Source organism: Humulus lupulus, chromosome 8 (genome assembly GCF_963169125.1).
Source record: "Humulus lupulus chromosome 8, drHumLupu1.1, whole genome shotgun sequence".
NCBI lineage: Eukaryota > Viridiplantae > Streptophyta > Magnoliopsida > Rosales > Cannabaceae > Humulus > Humulus lupulus.
This window is the reverse complement of record NC_084800.1, coordinates 46,961,747-46,981,786: the sequence shown is the minus strand read 5'-3', so window position 1 is coordinate 46,981,786 and position 20,040 is coordinate 46,961,747. Positions and strand designations below refer to the sequence as shown.

At 34.0% G+C, this 20,040-nt stretch overlaps 4 protein-coding genes across 6 annotated transcripts; all 4 read right to left on the bottom strand.

Annotated features, from left to right (window-relative positions):
* Positions 1-4,129: 4,129 nt before the first annotated feature.
* LOC133797090 (uncharacterized) lies at positions 4,130-8,873 on the bottom strand. 2 transcript variants are annotated; one of them, XM_062234885.1, is made up of 11 exons: positions 8,750-8,873; positions 8,505-8,564; positions 7,759-7,820; positions 7,464-7,584; positions 7,016-7,280; positions 6,778-6,885; positions 6,450-6,578; positions 6,233-6,282; positions 6,037-6,134; positions 5,636-5,920; positions 4,130-4,987 (listed from the first exon to the last, which is right to left on the bottom strand). In XM_062234885.1, exons 3-11 carry the CDS (start codon positions 7,804-7,806, stop codon positions 4,478-4,480), a joined length of 1,614 nt encoding a protein of 537 aa, XP_062090869.1. In that variant the 5' UTR covers positions 7,807-7,820; positions 8,505-8,564; positions 8,750-8,873; the 3' UTR covers positions 4,130-4,477. The 2 variants fall into 2 exon arrangements, with proteins under 2 accessions (XP_062090869.1, XP_062090870.1); XM_062234886.1 differs by having other exon boundaries at positions 8,766-8,863.
* A 587-nt stretch (positions 8,874-9,460) lies between these two features.
* LOC133797088 (probable glycosyltransferase At3g07620) lies at positions 9,461-12,887 on the bottom strand. Of its 2 annotated transcripts, none has more exons than XM_062234884.1 (5): positions 12,605-12,887; positions 11,209-12,086; positions 10,996-11,123; positions 10,504-10,852; positions 9,461-10,407 (listed from the first exon to the last, which is right to left on the bottom strand). In XM_062234884.1, exons 2-5 carry the CDS (start codon positions 12,076-12,078, stop codon positions 9,739-9,741), a joined length of 2,016 nt encoding a protein of 671 aa, XP_062090868.1. In that variant the 5' UTR covers positions 12,079-12,086; positions 12,605-12,887; the 3' UTR covers positions 9,461-9,738. The 2 variants fall into 2 exon arrangements, with proteins under 2 accessions (XP_062090868.1, XP_062090867.1); XM_062234883.1 differs by having other exon boundaries at positions 11,209-12,158; positions 12,605-12,886.
* Positions 12,888-13,464: 577 nt separating this feature from the next.
* Positions 13,465-18,703, bottom strand: LOC133797087 (probable glycosyltransferase At3g07620). Its single transcript, XM_062234882.1, has 5 exons — positions 16,923-18,703; positions 15,962-16,720; positions 15,740-15,870; positions 14,866-15,214; positions 13,465-14,578 (listed from the first exon to the last, which is right to left on the bottom strand). Exons 2-5 carry the CDS (start codon positions 16,670-16,672, stop codon positions 13,910-13,912), a joined length of 1,860 nt encoding a protein of 619 aa, XP_062090866.1. The 5' UTR covers positions 16,673-16,720; positions 16,923-18,703; the 3' UTR covers positions 13,465-13,909.
* On the bottom strand, positions 17,483-18,743 carry LOC133795358 (uncharacterized). The gene is made up of 2 exons (XM_062232812.1): positions 17,968-18,743; positions 17,483-17,744 (listed from the first exon to the last, which is right to left on the bottom strand). Exons 1-2 carry the CDS (start codon positions 18,741-18,743, stop codon positions 17,483-17,485), a joined length of 1,038 nt encoding a protein of 345 aa, XP_062088796.1.
* Between the last annotated feature and the right edge of the window lie 1,297 nt (positions 18,744-20,040).

Sequence of the window (20,040 nt, the reverse complement as noted above, 5' to 3'; positions counted from 1 at the left end):
AATGTCATATTGTGTCTTCGTATTTAATATTTAAGCGAGACATAACTCACAATATACTATCATGATAATATCAACTTAGACTCATATTTTCTAGTGTTGTGTCGTACTAATGCATTTTCAAACTTGCATATTGTCAACAAATTTGACTTTGAATATGTGACAAAATTTGGAGGTGATTTCCAGAATAATCTTATATTAATTAAATAATGAAAAAGGAGGATTGGGAGAAAAATAAATAAAAAGAATTGCAATAATTGCTAATTCAAAAGAAATCCGTACATCTAGTAGTACTGAATTGCTGGGTTTTAAATGAAGTACAATAATAAATAGTTTTGTTTTTTTTTCCCTTCCAATAAGGTCCTCTCTCTCTCTCAAATTGGTGAAAGTTTAAAAGCCTTTATTGAGAGAAAACTACCAGCAATATTAATACATTACATGTATATATATGAGGGGCTTTTAACACAATTTTAAGGTATAGTTTTCTTTTATTGCCATTACTTCATACTATCTTTTAGGGAAAGTAAATTTATTGGCCTTGATATGTAGCATCTTATCTTTCTTTCTTGATTATACCAAGTGGCCTTATAAGCAATTAGTGTAGTGATTAACGCTCAGCTGTGAAGTGAGATTAATTATATTTAATTCAGACTGAAACATCGTGTTATTAACTAACACCTATATAATTATTTTTATGATAATTGCTAAAGGACACAGCAGTGTCCAACACCACAAAAATGTGACATATTATTATTGGTGTAATTTAATATTGAACCTCATACATTTTAATTTAATAATTATTAAACACCTTTTCTGATATTGGGTAATTTAAGGTGACAAATAACACTACTTATTTTTTATTTTTTATAGTCTCTTCACCGGTTTTGATACAAAATTCAAATAGTGCAAAGTCATTTTATTCATATGTTATAATCAATCCTCAATAATATTCTTTAGGATCAACAATAACATAATATTTTTATATATATACAATATTGTTAATAAATATATTTATTGGGTTTGTTATCTTTTAGACTGATTGTAAGTTGAAACAATTCTTTCTTGTATAAAAAAAATTCAAAGTAGGAAAATATCATTGGTATTGAGTAATTGATGATATTAATGGAGATGGCGATTGAAGTGCATGATATTCTAAGTAATTAATGAATCTCAGGCCCAGCAGGGCCCAACAACAATTTTTATCTCTTAAATACTGTGGAGCCAATTTATTTATATAATTTGTTCCTTCTTTTATTTTCTTTTTTAATTGATTTTCTATGTCATCTCTGATTTTCTACCAATAAATTTATAAATACCAATTTTATGCAATCTCATCCACATGCGAATCATGTGTCACCCATGCTCAAACGTAAATGATTTTCTATATATTATACTACTATAGTTCTCGTAGAGTTGTCACAATTTTGAATTTTGATTCTTTTTTAAAATGTATAAGTATATCTTGTACTTGTACATGTATATATATGTGACCATATTAGGTTTCCTGCCACCTAGGTTTTTGCAACTATGTCGAGAGATGGCAGCACATTCTGGACCTATTTTTTCCCAGTATATTTATGAAGGTTAAGTTCATCACAAAATCTTTTTTTTAGAGAGAAAATTCATTATAAAAACTTATTTTTTGTAAATATATATATATAAAAAAAATTACATAACAAAAAATTTACTGCTTAACAAAGGATTCTCTACTACCAGACATGATCGTAATGATGAGATTGCTTCCATCTGTGAACGGAAAATCAGAAATAGTAAATTATGGCTTATTCCATTGTAAAAATGAACACGCTCGTTCTCGTACTTTGTTTGAACCTTTTGCTAGCTGTTTCGACTTGTGCTGTACTTTTTTTTTAATATTTCAAGAACTTCTTGACTAAAGCCTGGGCACAGTGGGCCTACTTAATTTAATGTTTTGGACTATGCATCTTGTCATTTTATGGGCCTTGAAAAATGAGTATAGGGGTGGCCCATAAATGTTTTCAATGATCGTAACAGCAAAATAATTCCTTTCTATTCTTAACTACCAAAAAAATTTAAGTTCCGTTTACTTCTACGCAATTAGAATTTATGGGGCGTTACTTTTACGTAATTAAAATAAATTTTAGTAAATCACTTCCAATTTTATTGACGTTTCGAAATCAAAATAAGTTATTTACTTGATTTTTAGAAATTAAAATTTCCTAGTGATGTAAAATTGTTAAATTTGATATTAAATTTTAAAACTACATAAAGTTGTCAATTCATAATTATAGAGGCAATGGAAATGGAAATTCCTCTAATTTTATGAGATTGTCAATCTCATAATTATGTAGGACTTACATAATTCATTTTTTTTTTTTGATAAATTTAAATGAATAAACAGTGATAATCATACGCGTTACCTAATCACACAAGTAAACACACCAATACTGATTGTCCAAGTATTGTCAAGCTTACCATTCTCATGCGTATCTAGTGATAGTCTATGGTGACCCATCTTGAGATTTTTTTATATCAATGACAGCCTATCAGATCCATTTTACTTTGTACAATCTGTACTTCTTTCGTTTTCTAAAACTTTTTGTTTTTTCTCAACTATTTGAAAAATTAAAATCAATTAAAGATATAAGGAAGTTGTAAAAATATACATAGTATGTGATATGATAGATTGACATTTTTAAAACACGTGAAATAAAGTGGTTTTTTTAAAAGGCGATGGATCCCACAAGTTACTGATCGTTTATAGTTTAGTTACTATGAATCATTAATAGTTACAATGGTTAATAGTTGTGTTATTCTAACTCATTGTAGACATATTTCTATTATTAGTTTATAGCACAATGTTCAAGTACGTTTTGCAAAACACAATCTCATTATTTTGTCTCATCCATAAATTTGTAAAGTATATTTATATATAGAAAAACTTCTATGGTAGGGGCTTAAAAAAAAACTTACCAGTGGAATTCTTTTGAAATCTTAACTCGTGAATAGTTTTTAACGCGATTTTTTTTATAACCATGTATATTTTAGTTATTTAGAGTATTCTGCAAATTTTCAGAAAATTCTGAATAATTTACAGTGCCAAAAACTAGTTTAAAAATAAGTTGTTGCACGCGTGACTAATTTTTTTATGCGCATAGAAAATAACATGTTTGAACCTAGCTTTCGATACTGTAAATTATTCAGAATTTTCTGAAAATTTGCAGGATGCTCTAAATAACTACAATATACACGATCATAAAAATAAATCGCGCCAAAAATTATTCACGGATTGAAAATACAAAAGAACCTCAATAGTGAGACTCTTTGTGAAGCTCCTACAATAGAATACTCCTTTTATATATATGAATTTTCATTTTTTTAATGATATTTCTGCAAGTTTCCTTTATAAAATAAAACATTAATAATGTACCTTACAAATGTCCTTTCAGTTCCAGTCCACACTCATAACAAGCATAAAGATTCAGAGAAATGATAATTAATGATATATTCACTCAAACGAGTTTGATCAATGCCTATTATTTATTTATTTTTAAATAAACCACTCTTCTAATTTGTGTCATTATTGAAAAAATTATATACTATTGTACAAAATCTGTATAACACTAAAGTAAAATCATATACCACGTTAATTGAAATTATAATAAATTTATACTATTATAAGAATGTACTTAATGACTTTAATATACACCATTATAAAAAAAAAATGGGATAAAATTATTTACTAACACGAGTAGGGTGCACCTCAAAATTCTACTAATTCGTATTTTGTCTTGACAAATTATCAAAATAGTGGACTTAAAGTAACAAAATTTTCATATTTTTAAGTAAACTTATTTTTGTCTTTATTGATTTATGGTACATTTTATATTTTGTAAATTGATATATATTTTTTACTGCATGGTACATCTTTTATTTTTATATATGGGATTAAAATGTGATTTTTTTGTTTTAAAAAAAAATATTCTTTCGATTATTTATTTTTCTTGCTAAACTAGGTCTTTTAACTCCTGTTGGGCTAGTTAGTATATAAGAGGATTTAGTAATTTATGGTAGCTTTGTTCTATTTTTTGGCTTTGTGGAGGTGTCCCTCAATTTTGGTTACTAGCAAACAGAAATCAAAACGACATCAAAATTGAAAAACGACAAGAAGAAAACAATAATTCTTCTTGATCTATATCGCCCATTATAAAGTACAATGTTTTATAAACACTATTTTTCCATCCGAGTATTAAATCAAAACAACAGGTTTATCAAAAGGAAAACCACCACTTGGGAGGAAAATCATGTCCACATCTACAGGTTCTTTGTTGCAAGAGCTTCAATACGAATAAAGCAAGTCCATAAATTGCATATCAAAATACTTCTGATTCTGATTTCAAAACAATCAATGTTTTGCTAAACAATATAATATTGTAAAACAAAAAAGTATATGTGTTTAATCCCCCAAAAGAATTGCTTCTGTTGAAGTGTTGCTTGTTTCTCAGCTTTGTCCCATTTCTTGTTGCTTCATCTTCCCAATCTCCACAAGGAGAGTCAAAAGAGCCTCACACATTTCACAGGCATCTGGCTCTGTGGGATTCTTCTTTGAAGAAGAGTAAACCATCCAAGCATGGTCAAGCTTCCTATCTGGTTTGACAACAATTGAGCCTGGGACTTCAGCATCCCGGCGTGTTACCAAACCATCACTCTTCTCTCCGTACCGCAACTGCAGGTGTAGCGCGCACAAAGCCATGGCAGCAGATATAGGCATCACCACAGGCACCTGGCGTCCTGCTTGAAGAAAACTATCAGACTCTTCATTGTCAAACGTCAGAAGGGGAAGCCAAGGAAGCTCTGCATGAGCTATCTGAGTCATGGTGGCAAGGACTCCTGGAGCAATACTGGCTTCGGTGTGGAAGGAGATTAGAGGAACTTGTTCTGGTAATTTGTATTTCATGATGAATTCCTTCCTTTTCTCATATGTCAGATCCTCTAGTGCTCGTATGTCACCCTTTAATGTTATGTTTGAGATTACATGTAAATTACAAATAGATCAGTTTAAAATCAAACCGATAACTCAATCTGAGACAGTTGGAATATGATAACGAATGATAGCATCCACATATAATACATGACATGCATTTCCATGTCAACGAAGACACTGCATAATCCAAACATCATTCGTGCCATTCCAAGAACGCTTCAGAGCGAAAGTGATTCCGTGCATATTCACATTTAATTAACCCCTGAGGCTAATGCATTAAACTATATCAAATATAGCTTCCTAGTGGCTAACTCCTTCAGTAGAAGAATAAGATGGGATTGGTTCATTCTCTTCATGGACATGCAACTCATGCATATTAAACCTTTGATCCATGAAGTTTCTGGGTACAAGGAACCCAAATCATAGAAGTTTAGTGTAGTAATGAACACTAAATTAACCCGAGGCTAAAAATGAAGGTCTATAAACATAGACAGCCCAAAATAAGCATTAACCAGGCCCAAATGATATTTAAGTTTATTTTCATTTCCATTATCTCCTGCTTGACTCTGAAATGTTCCTAAGGAAAACTTAAGCTACTCACATAAATTTCAGTTTTTTTCCTCACTAATAAATAATTAATTCAGACATCAATACTTTGAGAAAAGAAATCGTTACCTTGATCAGCTTGCATATCAAAAGCTCCATAATCCTCCTGGTTTCCTTGTCAGCAATCTGGCCTTCGCGGAGAATATCAGAAGCTAATGGCGTGCCACCATATGGGCTTTGTACCAGTGCTAAACCAGCCACTTTGTCTTTCAAATCACTCCAATAGATTGATAGAGCAGCTGCAGCATCAACTCCACCCTTGCTGTGGCCTAGCAGCATCACGGGCTTGCCAGATCCCCAATATAGCTCCTCAATGTATTGCTTAAGTTCCCAGGCATTGTGTTCTACAGATGCCTTTATACAAACAAGAAAGCAAAGAGAGTGAAGATGAATTATAAAATGTTGGAGAAAACATTTGACAATTTGGGGATGTTTAATCCGCACTTATTCAAGAGAAAATCATTTGATACCTCACTGTGAATCTTTGCGATATGGCAAGCTAGACCCATTTTTGAAAAGAACCTTTTAGTTCCCACGAAGTACAAAGGACCATGATTACTAAAGAGGCCTGGAAAATCAAAATTTATGCAAGGTGTTACTAATTTTACATGTCCAAAGCAGAGCAAAAATCTTGTTAAATATCGTGACAAAGGGATCTTCCCATACCAGGTACCAGTAGATAAACATATGAATTAGGGAGGGAGTGCTCTCCATTCCTAAAGTCAGTACAAGTAATAATTAAACTAACAGCAATCGAAGAGCTAATAATAAGGATGATCAATGAAGAGCACCTAATGGTTAGACTCCTTAAGTCATGACTCAAAAACATATTATGAAAATCAAAGAATAGTTAAGAAGTATCGAATTAATATGGAAATGGCACCTTATTTCTGCCAGCAATTCCAGAAATCGCACTGTACCATCTGTCACAGAAGGCATTCCTGGAGTTTTCTGTAACCATCCAATATCATCAGAAGAACCACGCAATGTCTTCTGTACTCGAGATAGGATGCTGCAGTTATAAGAATGAGTGTTAGTGACTTATGAGATGTCAGATTAAGTTACAGATAACAGTAAGAGTAAATAAGCCACAATTCTTAGAAAGTTAAAGGAACCAAGTCCTAAAATAAAAAGCAGAAAGAAGCCATCAAAATCTCTTCAATGGGTATAATACACCCACTTGTTTAATAGTAAAGACCTACTTCTTTTACCTACGAAGACGAAGGTGAGCACATCTAATGTAAGAGAAACAACATCTGCAAGAGGTCAGTGACAACCTCCAGGCAAACTGCAATCCGAATATTGGGAAAATCAACAACCTTCAGCCGAAGAAAATGTAAATAAAATCAGCTAATGCATTAAAAGTAATGCTTATGCTTTAAAATTACAAAGAATTTCAACCATTCATCCATTAGAGCTTTATATAAAAGAAGAAAATATATTAATTACTCTTGAAAAATGAGAAGAGAACCCGCATAAAAATCAACAATTTCTATAATGTCACAACTTGTATCTACAGTAAACTCTTCCTTGGATTCTTGGGCTCTTCTTGCAGGTATTCTGGGGAATGTACAGTCATAACACGGTTTGGATGATGAAGAACTTTTTGAAAAAGTTTCAGATATGCTATTTCTCAAAGCTAATGGATCTTGTTCAGGAGAATTGACCACTAAATTCTCTAGGCATCTATTAAGATCTCTGAGCACAAGATCCTCTGCAATAACATCATCAAGCCCCAAAAAAACCAAAACAAAATTAGGTTTCGTGGAAATAACATAGATAATGGAGAAACTTAAGTGAATCCATGACATGTAGAAAACAACACATCTTGCATATCAAAGAATTTGATCTAATTGTGACAGATACGTAAACAGCCATTAAAGGCAAAACAACTCACCAATAAATTGCATCAATTGGTCGCCTATACAATTGGCCAATGTCCACAGACGGGTGAAAATGTCATCTATTGACAAGCCGAGTTCAATAACATCTGTATATTTCACAGCATTTCCATGGGCCTGATACAAGGACGAATATTAGAACTAAAAAGGCAATCAATAAAACCAAACTGAAGAACCGAACAGGGAGAAATGCATCACTCATTAGGCAAAGAAATACTAAAATACTTGTCAAAAGAGATGCATAAACACACAGAAACAAATAAAAGGATGATTTGAGTTTTTGGCACTTACAGCTGAAGGTATTTCATATATTTCATTCCTGACACGTACATGTCCCATCAATTCTTCTGATCCTGAAGTCATTCAACAGCAAAAGAAAACCAAAAATTTTATTTTGATATTCTTTGGAAAACTTTATTTATATAAACACAAGAGAGAGCGAAAGAAATCTCCTAAAAATTTCTATGATAACATAACAAATACTTCCAAAATAAATAGACTTTATCATTAACATAAGGCTAAAAGGGTACGAGAGTTGATGAAAGAGATAAACTCAGTTTATTCAATCAGATCATACAATTTGAATGGACATCTTCTATGGCACTACTGACCTTTGAACAAGGGAAAGATAAAACTTCAAAAAGATATTTCGAATTAGACGAAATGAAATGAAACTCGGCAGACAGGCTCAATACACGGTTCCAAGTTTGCATCAGCAAAGTAATCACAATGATTAATATGGTTCCCAATTCATAACACTTCGGGGCAAAAACACTATTGGAACATTCATACAGAACAAAAACAGAAATTCATGTTCAAACTCATTGGAGTTGAAGATCCATCAAATTGCAACTAGTCAAAAAATCAATAGAAGAGAATTACAAGAGAGATTGTAAAATGCATAGAAACGACATTACAAAAACAACCTAATTCACACTTGGCGTACTTTCCACCACCAAACTACCTGACATTCGGGTATGTTACTAATCTTTAAAAAAAAAATTGCTTATAGACAAAGGCATAAGAAAATGAATTACACTAAATAGAGCTCCCCAACTCTGAACTTGGAAGCCCAACAACGAAAAAGACACTCAAATCTGCAAAACCCAGAAACGGGTTAGCCTTCAGAAACCAATTACCAAATCGGAATCGAACTTAAAGCGGGAAAAAGGGAAGAATAAAAAAGATCAGGAACCCATTTCGAAGAAAATAAAGTTTTGAAATTCAAAGTAATAAATTAAAGTTAGAACGTGAAAGAAACATCATTTAAAAGAGTACCAACCGAACAATCAAATTACTCTGTAGATTTAGTCATGGGAAAAGGAATGGAGCAATTGATGATCGTTATCCAGTTGCTTTAATTTCAATATCTACTATGGCCCACCAAAAAGAATTATTAGTTAAAAAAAACACACACCATTGAACTACGTACATCGGTAGATTCAAATTCCTCTCTTTAAAATGTTCAGAAAAGATAAGGATCGACCCAGAAGTAATAATTACATGGTTTAGTGTGTGTTTAATCGAGAAAAGTATCAAGTTTAATGGTAACATATTAGTCTCAGATATCTTTTCAGTCAAGTAACGCCATAAGACAATATTTTGGTGATAACTTTCTCTAGGGATAAAAATGAGAAGGAAAAAAGGATTTGGGAATGGACCCACCAAAAGGTCTGGAACAAACAGGATTGCTCAGGTTTGAAGAAAGGGACACGTGTTGTATTGGTACTCCGTCTTAGGGGTGGCGTGGACTAACGTCATTGGATAAGGTTCCATGAAAACGGTTACTTGATTGAAACCCTTTTAGTTGCGGCATGCGTGGTTGTTGAAAATGTTGTATCTTGGAGAGAATTTGTCGCTTAGTAAAAAGAAAATAACCAATTAATAAAGAATATTCTTATGGCTCCGATCCATATTCACTTCGTTTAAATCATTTCACAACCTAAGAGGATCAGTACGCTTTAAAAAGAAATGTAAATATGGACTAGATTGGTTGAGTAATCCAGAGAAAGAGTCATGATTCCTGACATTACAACAGGTAACAGTTATATTTATATTAGTTTCACAAAATCGATTGAGAATGGTACAACAACATATGTACAGAAACCTCCACCAATCACCAAAATCAACAGATACACAATCAGAAGGCAGACATTATACAAAAGAAAAAAGAAAAAAAAACTTTCATGGGCTAGCATTTCTTTACATTTTTATCGAGTTCTTCAGTTTCTTAGAGCTAGCTGGCTCTGAAAGGCTATCATACTCGTTATTTTATCTGGGTTTTATCTGAAAAACTCTATTGTACCAAATAGAATGAAGGGTCATATGGAAGAGATCATACTTCATGGGCTTAGCATGCCATAGAAAATGCTTCTGAGCTTTCCTGACCGCAAGTTGCATCTCGAGATACTTGTCTTTCGGTATTGCAAGTAAAATGCCTTTCAACCTTGGAATGTCTTTCTCAGCAAGAACTACAGAGAATGCTTCCCAATTCAAGACATCAAAAAATGGAGGCACAAAATTGTCAGATATGATCACTGGAACACATTCATAAAAGATGGCTTCGACGACCCTTGGGCTGTTCACTTCATAACCCTTGGGGCAGATACAGTATTTGCTGCTTTTCATGTGTTGGATGTAGTTCATTTTGCTTGCAACGCCAGGAGGCATTGGACCAGATATCTTCATATCAGGATCTTTATCCTTCCAATACTTCAACAAGTTGGGACGTAAATAGCCATGCATGCTCCCTGCATAGAAGGCAAGAATGTGCCTTTGGGATGGAGGCTTTCCACCAAGATCTCTTAGAGGATTCCTTGCTGACCGGACATATGTTTCAGGAAGAGATACATCTCTTCCGATTTTGAAGCCCGCAGTTACATCAGCATTGCAAAGGGCCTTCATACAACGCTCCATGTGGTGCCTTGTTTCATATGGAGCCTGTAATGTAAGAATTCGATAATTTCATCCAGTTAACATTGGTCAAAGTTAATTGACATTTGTTGTCTATCGACAAGAGTTGCACAAAGAGCTTACCCAGTCATGGCATGCAACAAGAAAATGATCTGCTCCACCAGTTCTATTGAAGTAAGGATACTTCGCAGCTATTTTTTCTGAGTACTCCTTCAAATATTGGCGCAGGTTAGTTCGATTGTGAGAGTTCCGTACATACAGGGTGTGTTCTAGCATTCGCGAACTAAATGGCATATAAAACAGATGAGCCCTCCGAGGGTCCTTTACCACAAACTGCCTATTTCCCTCCATCAGTTTCATAAACCATCCCTCTGAAGCATATAATCCTTTCAGTATTGGCTGATGGAAGATAGGTTTTTCGCCATCTTTGTAGACATAGACTTTGAGTGTGCGTTCCATGAGTTCATAACTCCTGGAGAAAAAATATGTAAGTTTTGAAATTAAACAATTTTCAGAAAGAGACTGCATTAATTCACCCTCTAATGTTAACACATTGAATTTTGCACGGTATGAAACTAAGAGCAAGCAAGGGTTGAAAATTGTTACGTTGCTTACTTTTTGAACATGGAAACATTCCGAAAGAGAGGAGCATAAAGCTCCCGATCATTTGTTGTAGGAGCATGCTCAATTTGTGGCTTCAAAGCTAGAATATCACGGTCACGTACAGAGGACCATCTTGGTCTCTACAATAAATCTAATTACGTTAGTTCTGAGTTAGAAAAAAGCATTACGGAAATTGCTTGATCAGTAAAACCTATATTTTCATACCATTGAACGTGATTTAGCACGATGCCTTACTAATATGTGGTTCATCTCCTGAAATGTGGTTATTGACTTCGGGGGCATGTCACATCTCATCTTCTTTTTTCCAGGGATACTCACAATTGCAGACTTGTTTTTTGAAATTTGAGTATCACTTTGATTGGAAGTAGAAGCCAAAGAAGTGCTTTTGCTGGATGTTGAAGCAGTTGAATATGTTGTATTGATTAAAGCTGATGCAGAAGATACAAGCATGGAAGGTTTGAAAGGAGTGTCTGAGCCATCATCGATTGTTTCCCGCATCAGACTTATATTCTCCACCAAAACATTCTCCTTAGGAATTTCAGCATTTTGTTCCTTAATCTGCTCTTCAGAGAAGTCTGGCTGATCTTTGCTAGCATCATCCATTGCAACAGGATCACTCTCCTCATTTTTTATGCTTACCAGTGCTGACACCGCATTTACATCTCTAGAATTCTTGGATGGAAAACTGTTATCTACAAATCTATCCAGAACATTACGAGAAGTTCCATCAAGGCCATGTTCTTCAATGCTAAAACTAAGCTGCTTATATATGTCATTTCCCTTTTCTTTTGTACCAAACCCCAGTTCTCCTCCAGCATCAAAGTTGTCTGAAACATATACTGTAAGAGGGTTTCGAATCATAGTAGACTTGGAGGAAGAGTGAACAGTACCACGCACATTATATTTCACATTACTTGGAAATTCTCTGTCAGGAAACAGAGAGCGAAGGGCATTCCCATATGGAATCAGGAAAGACTGAAACAACAAGTGAGTAACAGCCACTAACACCACCACAAAAATCCATCTTCGAGCTTTACTGCGGCCAAGCTTGCGAAACTGAAACCGGTGCTCCATGAATCACCCTACACTTACAACCCAAGTTAAGTGGAAGTCATCATGCTAGGGGACACAAACTTGAACTTGCTTCTCAGTTGCTGCATAAATTTTAGAAGCAGTTAAGCTAAGCTTTCGAAGATCAGACTATGACACTGACAAGTGAAAAATGTATATGGGTACTCCCCATTTGCGAGCGGAATACATCATACAGGAAGTTTAGCTAAACATAAACTGTCCAACCCTAACCCTTACTATTTTAAGCATATTTATGTACAATTTGCTTGTGAATGCTAGGTTACAATCTAATGGTACAAAAATTAGTAACTACAACCCACCACTTTTAAGCAAACAGATTAATCTTGATAGGGAAAAAGGGGTCATAAATAATTACACGAGTATGATAAATAACAAGAAGCAACGTCCACAACCCAGAAATCTCCCACCATTATTAATACAAAGACTCAAGTTAATATCTGTAACTAAAAAAAAAAGTACATACATCTAGTCGAGAGAAAAAGACATTTTGAGTTGAAAATTTACTTACTATCCCGAAGGTTCCATGAGATGAGAGTGAGGCTAGAGGTAGTATAAAACGTTTGAGGTTTGAGCTGAGACTGAGAATTCCAAAGATGGAAAACAGGTGAGTGTAGTGAAAGTGTAAGAGTGAAGCCAAACTGCGAAAGAATCCTTTGGAGTTTTTATGTTGAAAGAAGTGGGATTTTGATCTCAAAGGGAAAGAATTGATAATGATACCGCAAAGATCGATCTTTTGACTTATCCGACACTCGACTTTGATAGATTAATCAAAAAAACAGGTTGCCAATAATATAAGGGAATCTACCTCATTATACAAGTAATAAAATGTTTGTTCTTGGCCAAAAAAAAAAAACATAACAATAATAATAAATACAAACAATAAATCAGCATTAAATACAATGTTAGAAATTTTAAGTATTTTTTTCTTTTTCCCAAATAATAATAATAGATATTCGTAATATTAATTAAAAAAAGTCGCAATATAATTATTTTTCAACAATATTTAAACGGAAAATTAAGAAGCTTAATTATTATTTATAGTTTTATGAAATTTATCCTTTGTTATAGGAACTGTATGGATAATTAATAATAAAAAAAAAGATCTTCTTTCAAACCCGTAATTTGGTATGTAAAATAAGAGGATTTGTAGTTAGTGAACGATGGTGCCCCAAACTAATATCTTGAGAGTATATATACACCCAAGCAACTTTCCAAGTTACCCAAAAGAACACACATTATATTTATATCAAGAGTAGCTAATCACCTGCTCTTTGTTTTAAAAAAAGAAAAAAAAATGATTTGACTATTCTTAATAAAAAAATAATGTGGTATTTTGGGGCAAGGATGCTCTCTGTCGTGGTTGGAATAGAGAGAAAAAAAATATGATACTAAAATTTTATTATTTTGGTATTGAACCGATACCAAAAGACTTTTATGATTGGAGTTGGCCTGATGCACTTCATAGCAATTTTCCATTATTTATATTACAACCGACAAAAATATACATACATATTCACGTAAAGAGACAACAGTATATGACCATGTAATTTTTTTTACATCACCCATTCAAGAATAAGCAAAGCCCAAAAGGGCCTTTCAGTTTCATTTCAGCTGAGAAATTTATACGCTTGGATTGTCTCACATCACTTTTCTTCAACTTCAAGGGTGACTTTTGAAGGCAGTGCCAACTAGACTTACATCTATATTGTTTAAAATGGCATGAGAAAACAGCCCCAGCAGACTTGTCAAGGCCATGTTTTTGCTTTTGGCTTGTTTTACTATTCCTTTCATTCAAGGCTCTCTGATTTCATATTCATCTGGGGTTTACCTGAAGAACTCTATTGTTCCAAACTGAGTGAAGTGTCATGTGAAATACGTCATACTTTACGGGTGTTTTATGCCAAAAGAAGTGCTTCTGAACCATCTTAACTCTTAGTTGCATTGCTTTGTACTTCTCATTCGGGATTGAGAGTAGAATATTTCGCAAGTTATGAACATCCTTCTCTTGAACGAAGACCGAAAATGTCTCCCAGTTCAATACCTCAAAGAAAGGAGGCACATAGTTGTCTGATATAATGACAGGCACACACTCATAAAAGATGGCCTCAATAATTCTTGGTGTATGAACCTCGTAACCCCTGGCACATATGCAATACTTGCTGCTCTTCATGTACTCCCTGTAAAGCTTTTTGCCTTCATTATCACGTGGCATTGGGCCAAAAATCTTCATGTCAGACTCTTTGTTCTCCCAGTGGTGCAGCAGAATTGGCCGGAGATAGCCATGCATTCCGCCTGCAAAGAAGGCCAAGATAGATCTCGCTGAAGCCGGTTTTCCTCCAACATCCTTCAGAGGGGCTTCTCCAGAGCGAATATAAGTAACAGGTAGACTACTGTCCTTGCCAATTTTAAAGTCTTTACCAACATTAGCATTGCAAAGAGCCCGAATGCAATTCTTCATGCACTTTTCTGTAATATAAGGGGCCTGAAATTTCATATGCACAACAGCTGTAAGTAATATTATAGGTTTTCCAAGGTCACCTTGTCACCTTGCAATTGATAATACTTTTAGCAAGGTGTATTATCAGACATAAGTATACTACCATTTGAGCATTAATTAGCTTGGCCTATCAATTTTACAAGGTACAAAAAACTTGTAACATGTAAGCTCCCAACCATTTCAATTTGAAGATTAAGAACAGCCTTACTTGATACCGGAAAACTATAAAATAAAATACAGAAAAGATGTGTAATGTTGCACTGGAAGCTTACCCAGTCATGACAAGCAACAAGAAAGTGATCCGCTCCTCCAGTTCTGTTCCAAAACCGATATTTTCTTGAGATTAAACTCACATAGCTCGTTAGATATTTCTCAATTTCCATTTTCCCCCCAAATTTTTGTCCAGAAAATTTTATCCTCAGCATTTTTGAGCTGAAGGGTAAATAAAATAAATGAGCCTTCTTAGCGTCTCGCACAGCAAACTTTTTACTTCTCTCCATCAGTTTCAAAAACCACCCTTCTGAAGCGTAAATTCCTCTCAGATTAGGTTGATGGAATCCAGGTTTTTCTCCTTCCTTGTATATATAAACTTTGAGCAAGCGCTCCATCAATTCATAACTCCTGCAAAAGAAATGTGAAAACTTTAGAATATCTGATTAAGAGCAATGATCATATAGAAGACCAGATATCATTATCCAAAACAATATTGTAAGTAATCCGTAGTTCATAGATTAGAGAAATCAACTCTTTACCAATTAGCAAAACATTCTCTTGCAGATCTTAGAATTAAGGAAAATTGAAAACAGATAAATTAGCTGTAAAACAACACATTGAGGGTGCTTGCTTGTCAGATGCCACTTACTAATCTGATAGTAAATTATTATTGGCAAGACCATGTACATTTGGAAGAGATTGCAATTGAAAATAAGAATTAGAAAACATTACTTTCAAAGGAAACACTGTGTTTAATAACAAAAATATGAAAGGAAAAAAAAGGCATTATTCCAATAAAACATGTTATGCAAAGTAAAGTACGATACTTCCCAAAACTTAACTAACAGACCATGTAACACTATTATAATAGCAAAAAGAAGTCGATGCTCATCCCATTAGCAGGAATTTAAAAAAAAAAAAGTTCATGCTCACCTCTTAAACTTAGAAACATTCCGGAAGACATATGCACTAAGTTCTGGACAGTTTCTTATGATTGGTGCATTCTCAATCTCCAGCTTTGCAGATTGAAGTTCACGATCGCGAACAGAAGACCACCTAGGCCTCTATCACCAACAAAATGTATTGAGTGAGATACTAGGACATATTGAATAATGCTTATCACTCTAATTGAATCTTCAAACAATAAACCTATACCATTGAGCGAAAAGAAAGAGTACTTTGAAGCAATAGTGAGTGCATTTGTGATATTGTTGTTCGATGTTTAGCCCGCCTCTTTGGCATGAACAGACTAGAGTTTTTCATATTCTCTGAACCGGTTATCCACAGCTCAGCCTTCCTGTTCTCAGTCTGTCCTCTCATATCCGAATCTCTTGTGCTGTCTTTAAACAAAATAGCTTGATTCTTAGCTTCACTAGAAGTTGTTCTTGTACTAATAGTAGGATCTCTGTCTTTTTTAAAACTCTCATTTTTCTTACTAGCCTGAGTAAAAACATTATGCCTACTAATATCAGATTCCATTCCAAATCCCCTTACGCCCTTCTCAGATATGGACATTTTGCTTAAATTGCTATCGCCATCTGATTCTAGTTCATAGTAATCCTCACCATCCACACCATTTTCATAGCTAAATTCATTGTCCTCGTTAAAAGGACTAGAATCATTACCAGCCACCACTTCAATTGCATATATTTTGGCTGATTTTAAATTATTTAAGCTATCAGCATTGTCGGTGAGCATAGGACTTGAACCCATATTAGCAGATATAAAGTAAAAGGTCTTCCCAAATGGAAATGTCAAACACTGTGAAACAACAAGAAGAGTAACTAAAAGGCCGATAATGCAAAGCAGTCTCCGCATTTCAGCACGAAATACCATCTGCGCAAACGCAGAAATATCCACAATCATAATATTTTGCAGGGTAGCCAACCAATTAAATCAATTGCTTTGACATGGCTGAAAGAAAATGTATAAATCTATTACAACAAAGACCCATAAAATATAATTGGGATCTCTTATTACCCCCAAAAAAAATCACTGTTCACTGACAAAAATGAAGTAAGAGATTACAAAAGGTATAGTTGAAGTTAGGAAATTTTCTTTGTAACTAAAAGATTAAACTTTCTTACTAGCAACTGATAAGAGGTTAGGAGAGTACCTGAGACATTTTCCAGAGAAAATAATGGAATTGAAGGAATATCGTAAGCAGCCAACAGATAACTGAACTGGCGTCTAGGCCTGTGCTTAAACGGTAAGAAAGAAAAGATGAAGGGGAAAGATGCATTATTTGGCTACTGTAATGGGCTATTTACTACCGGCTAACTATACTGAATTTTTTATTGCTAATATGCCCTTTCTATTTTGTGATTTTACAAGGAATCCCAAGGAATGGAATATGTACCTTTTTTATAACTGGTGCCCGAGAAACAGAGCAGCCAGAACAGATTAACTAAAATCCGAATCCAAAAGGATCCCAAGCCAAAGATACTAGCTAAAGTCTAACCATCAGTCCCAAACAACATAAACAGAAATGAACAGAAAAAAACCAAACAACAAAACACTGAAACTACCAAGATGGAATAACGGCCAGAGGCCATCCAATCTAACATTTGTGCCTGGATTAACCTGGGTCAAATTCCTTGTCATCCTGGAGAAGACCCCGCGGAACCTCATTCACGCTGATAAAGCCAAATTGATGAGTTTTCCTAGCCCACTCAGCTAGAATATGCGCAGCATAATTACAAGACCTCGATATATGCTGAATTTCCCATTAAGTAAATTCTTTGACGACAAAGAAGTGATGGGTTGGTTCCCCAACTCCCTTCTTTGTAGCACATCAGTAATCTCCTTGCAGTCGCTTTGGAATACCACATTTTTCCTTTGCTTGGCTACTGCAATTTTTGCACCTTCACAAAGTGCTAGAGCCTCGACTGTAGCAGGATTTGAAGGACACACTTCGGTAGTATAGAGATAGACACATCTGTATTACAGATTATCCAGCCTTGTGGAGGAGGTGTCCACTGATTCCAGCAGTCTACATTGTGAGTAGTCAAAGTATCGATCTCGTTTAGTCTATGATTCACTCTACGAATGAGTTCCTGCCTTGCAGTAGCTTTCCCTTAATGGATTATGCGGTTTCTCTCTTGCCACACGGTATCAATAATGATTGGAAAGATAGAGTTGGGGGCCTATTATTATTATGCCTGAACCATCGAATCCAATCCGTGAAGCAAATGGTCGTAGGGCGAATTCCCCAGTGGCACCCAAACCATATTGATTCTGAAACAGGACATTCCCAAAATAAATGTCCCGTGGTTTCCTCCGCCACACCGCATAAGGGACAAGAGACATCTCCCATCTTGGTTAACTTGTTAAGCTTCACTCTAGTTAGAAGGCCATCCGACAGAACTTGCCACCACAAAAGTTTTAATCTACTATGGATTTTTGACCCCCATATCCATTTGTATGAGTGCTTTACTTCTCCATTTTCTGTCATTGTTTGAGACCATCCTATAAGCAGATTTAATAGAGAATAGAATAGGCCATATTTCTCAATTGGCCAAAACCATCCATCTTCTCCATCCGATTGTGGGAGCGTGATGTCCAGGATCCTCCTTGCATTCGAAGCTTGAAACCAATCCCTTCTTTTCCTTTCATTCCATTTGAACTCATCCATGAATTCAACAACTCTACTAACTCCGAGTGTGGCATCAAGCAGCGGTGTAGGCTGGAAAACGTCATTGGGGACCCAAGGGTGAAACCAAAGGGAAGTGTTTCTTCCATTTCTAATTTTCCGACACATCCCTCTATTCAGGAGAGCTATTTGGTTTAGAATAGCGTTCCACACATAAGAGTCTATAGGCTTTGGTTCTAAATCCATAAGTTCTTTACCATGAATATACTTAGCATTGACTATTGAGCTCCATAAACTATGGTTGTCTACAAGAGCTTTCCAACCCCATTTCATAAGAAACGCCATATGTATCTTTCTTTTCCTGCTTTGCATTTTAGACAAACCAATGATTTTCCACCATTTGATTTCCACGTGAAATTACATCTTTTATGAGTTCTTTTATCAAGTTTACAAAAATATTGCTTTTTTTCAAAAATAACTTATTGGGTGGCTTTTTAAAAAAATATAATTTTATGAATTTAATTTCCAGTATTTTTATATATAAATTGCTCTATGGTCGTAGTTTTACTTTTAATTAAGTTTATTTAAATGAGAATATTATTTTAATCATTTAAGTATTTTTCATTTAATTAGTTTTATTATACAATATTTACTTAGTATTTTAAAAAGGTAACTTAATCTATTTTATTGTTTTTATATAGTTTAATGTTTATTTTCATAATTTAATGTTACAATTTAAAATCATAAATACATTTTCACTTTACTATTTTTAGTTTTTATCTCTTCAACTTCTCTTCTCGTTGACGTCTTATTTCTCTTCCTTCTTTATCAAACTTTTTTTGAGAAAACTTCTTATTAAGCGTCTCCCCTTTAACTCAAAATATTTTATTATTTATTATAATTTTTTATTATTGTACTTATTTATTTTACTATACATAAAAAAATTAAATCAATTTTTTTGTTCTAACTTTTTTTTTTACATTTTTTTTAACTATTTTATCATTATTTGGGTAAAGTAACTAATAACAATCACGTTTTCATATATGATTTTTTTTCAAATTTGGATGTTCCAATCTGGGTAACCAGGTACCCATTCACATTTTCATATCATTTTTTTTTTTCAAATTTAAATGTTTACATCAGGGTAACTTGTTACTTATTTATGTTTTTTATAAATATTTTTTCTTTCCAAATTTGGATATTCTTATCAAGGTTACTGGTTACCTATTCAAGTTTTCATATCTAATTTTTTTCCAAATTTGAATGTTTGCACTAGGGTAACAGGTTACCCATTCATATTTTCATTAGATTTTTTTTCTTCAGATTTGAATGTTCTCATCACGGTAATTGGTTACCCATTCACATTTTCATGTCTATTTTTTTCTTTACGAATTTGGATGTTCCTATCAAGGTTACTAGTTACCCTTTCAAGTTTTCATCTATATATATATATATATTCCAGATTTAGATGTTCCCACTATGATAATTGGTTACTCATTCACATTTATATATATATATTTTTTTTCTAGATTTGAATGTTCCCATTCACGTTTTCATATTTTTTATTGTTTTTCTTTCCAAATTTGGATGTTCCTATAAGGGTTATAGTAAAATAAAATGCTAAAAAGAATTGATTTTATTT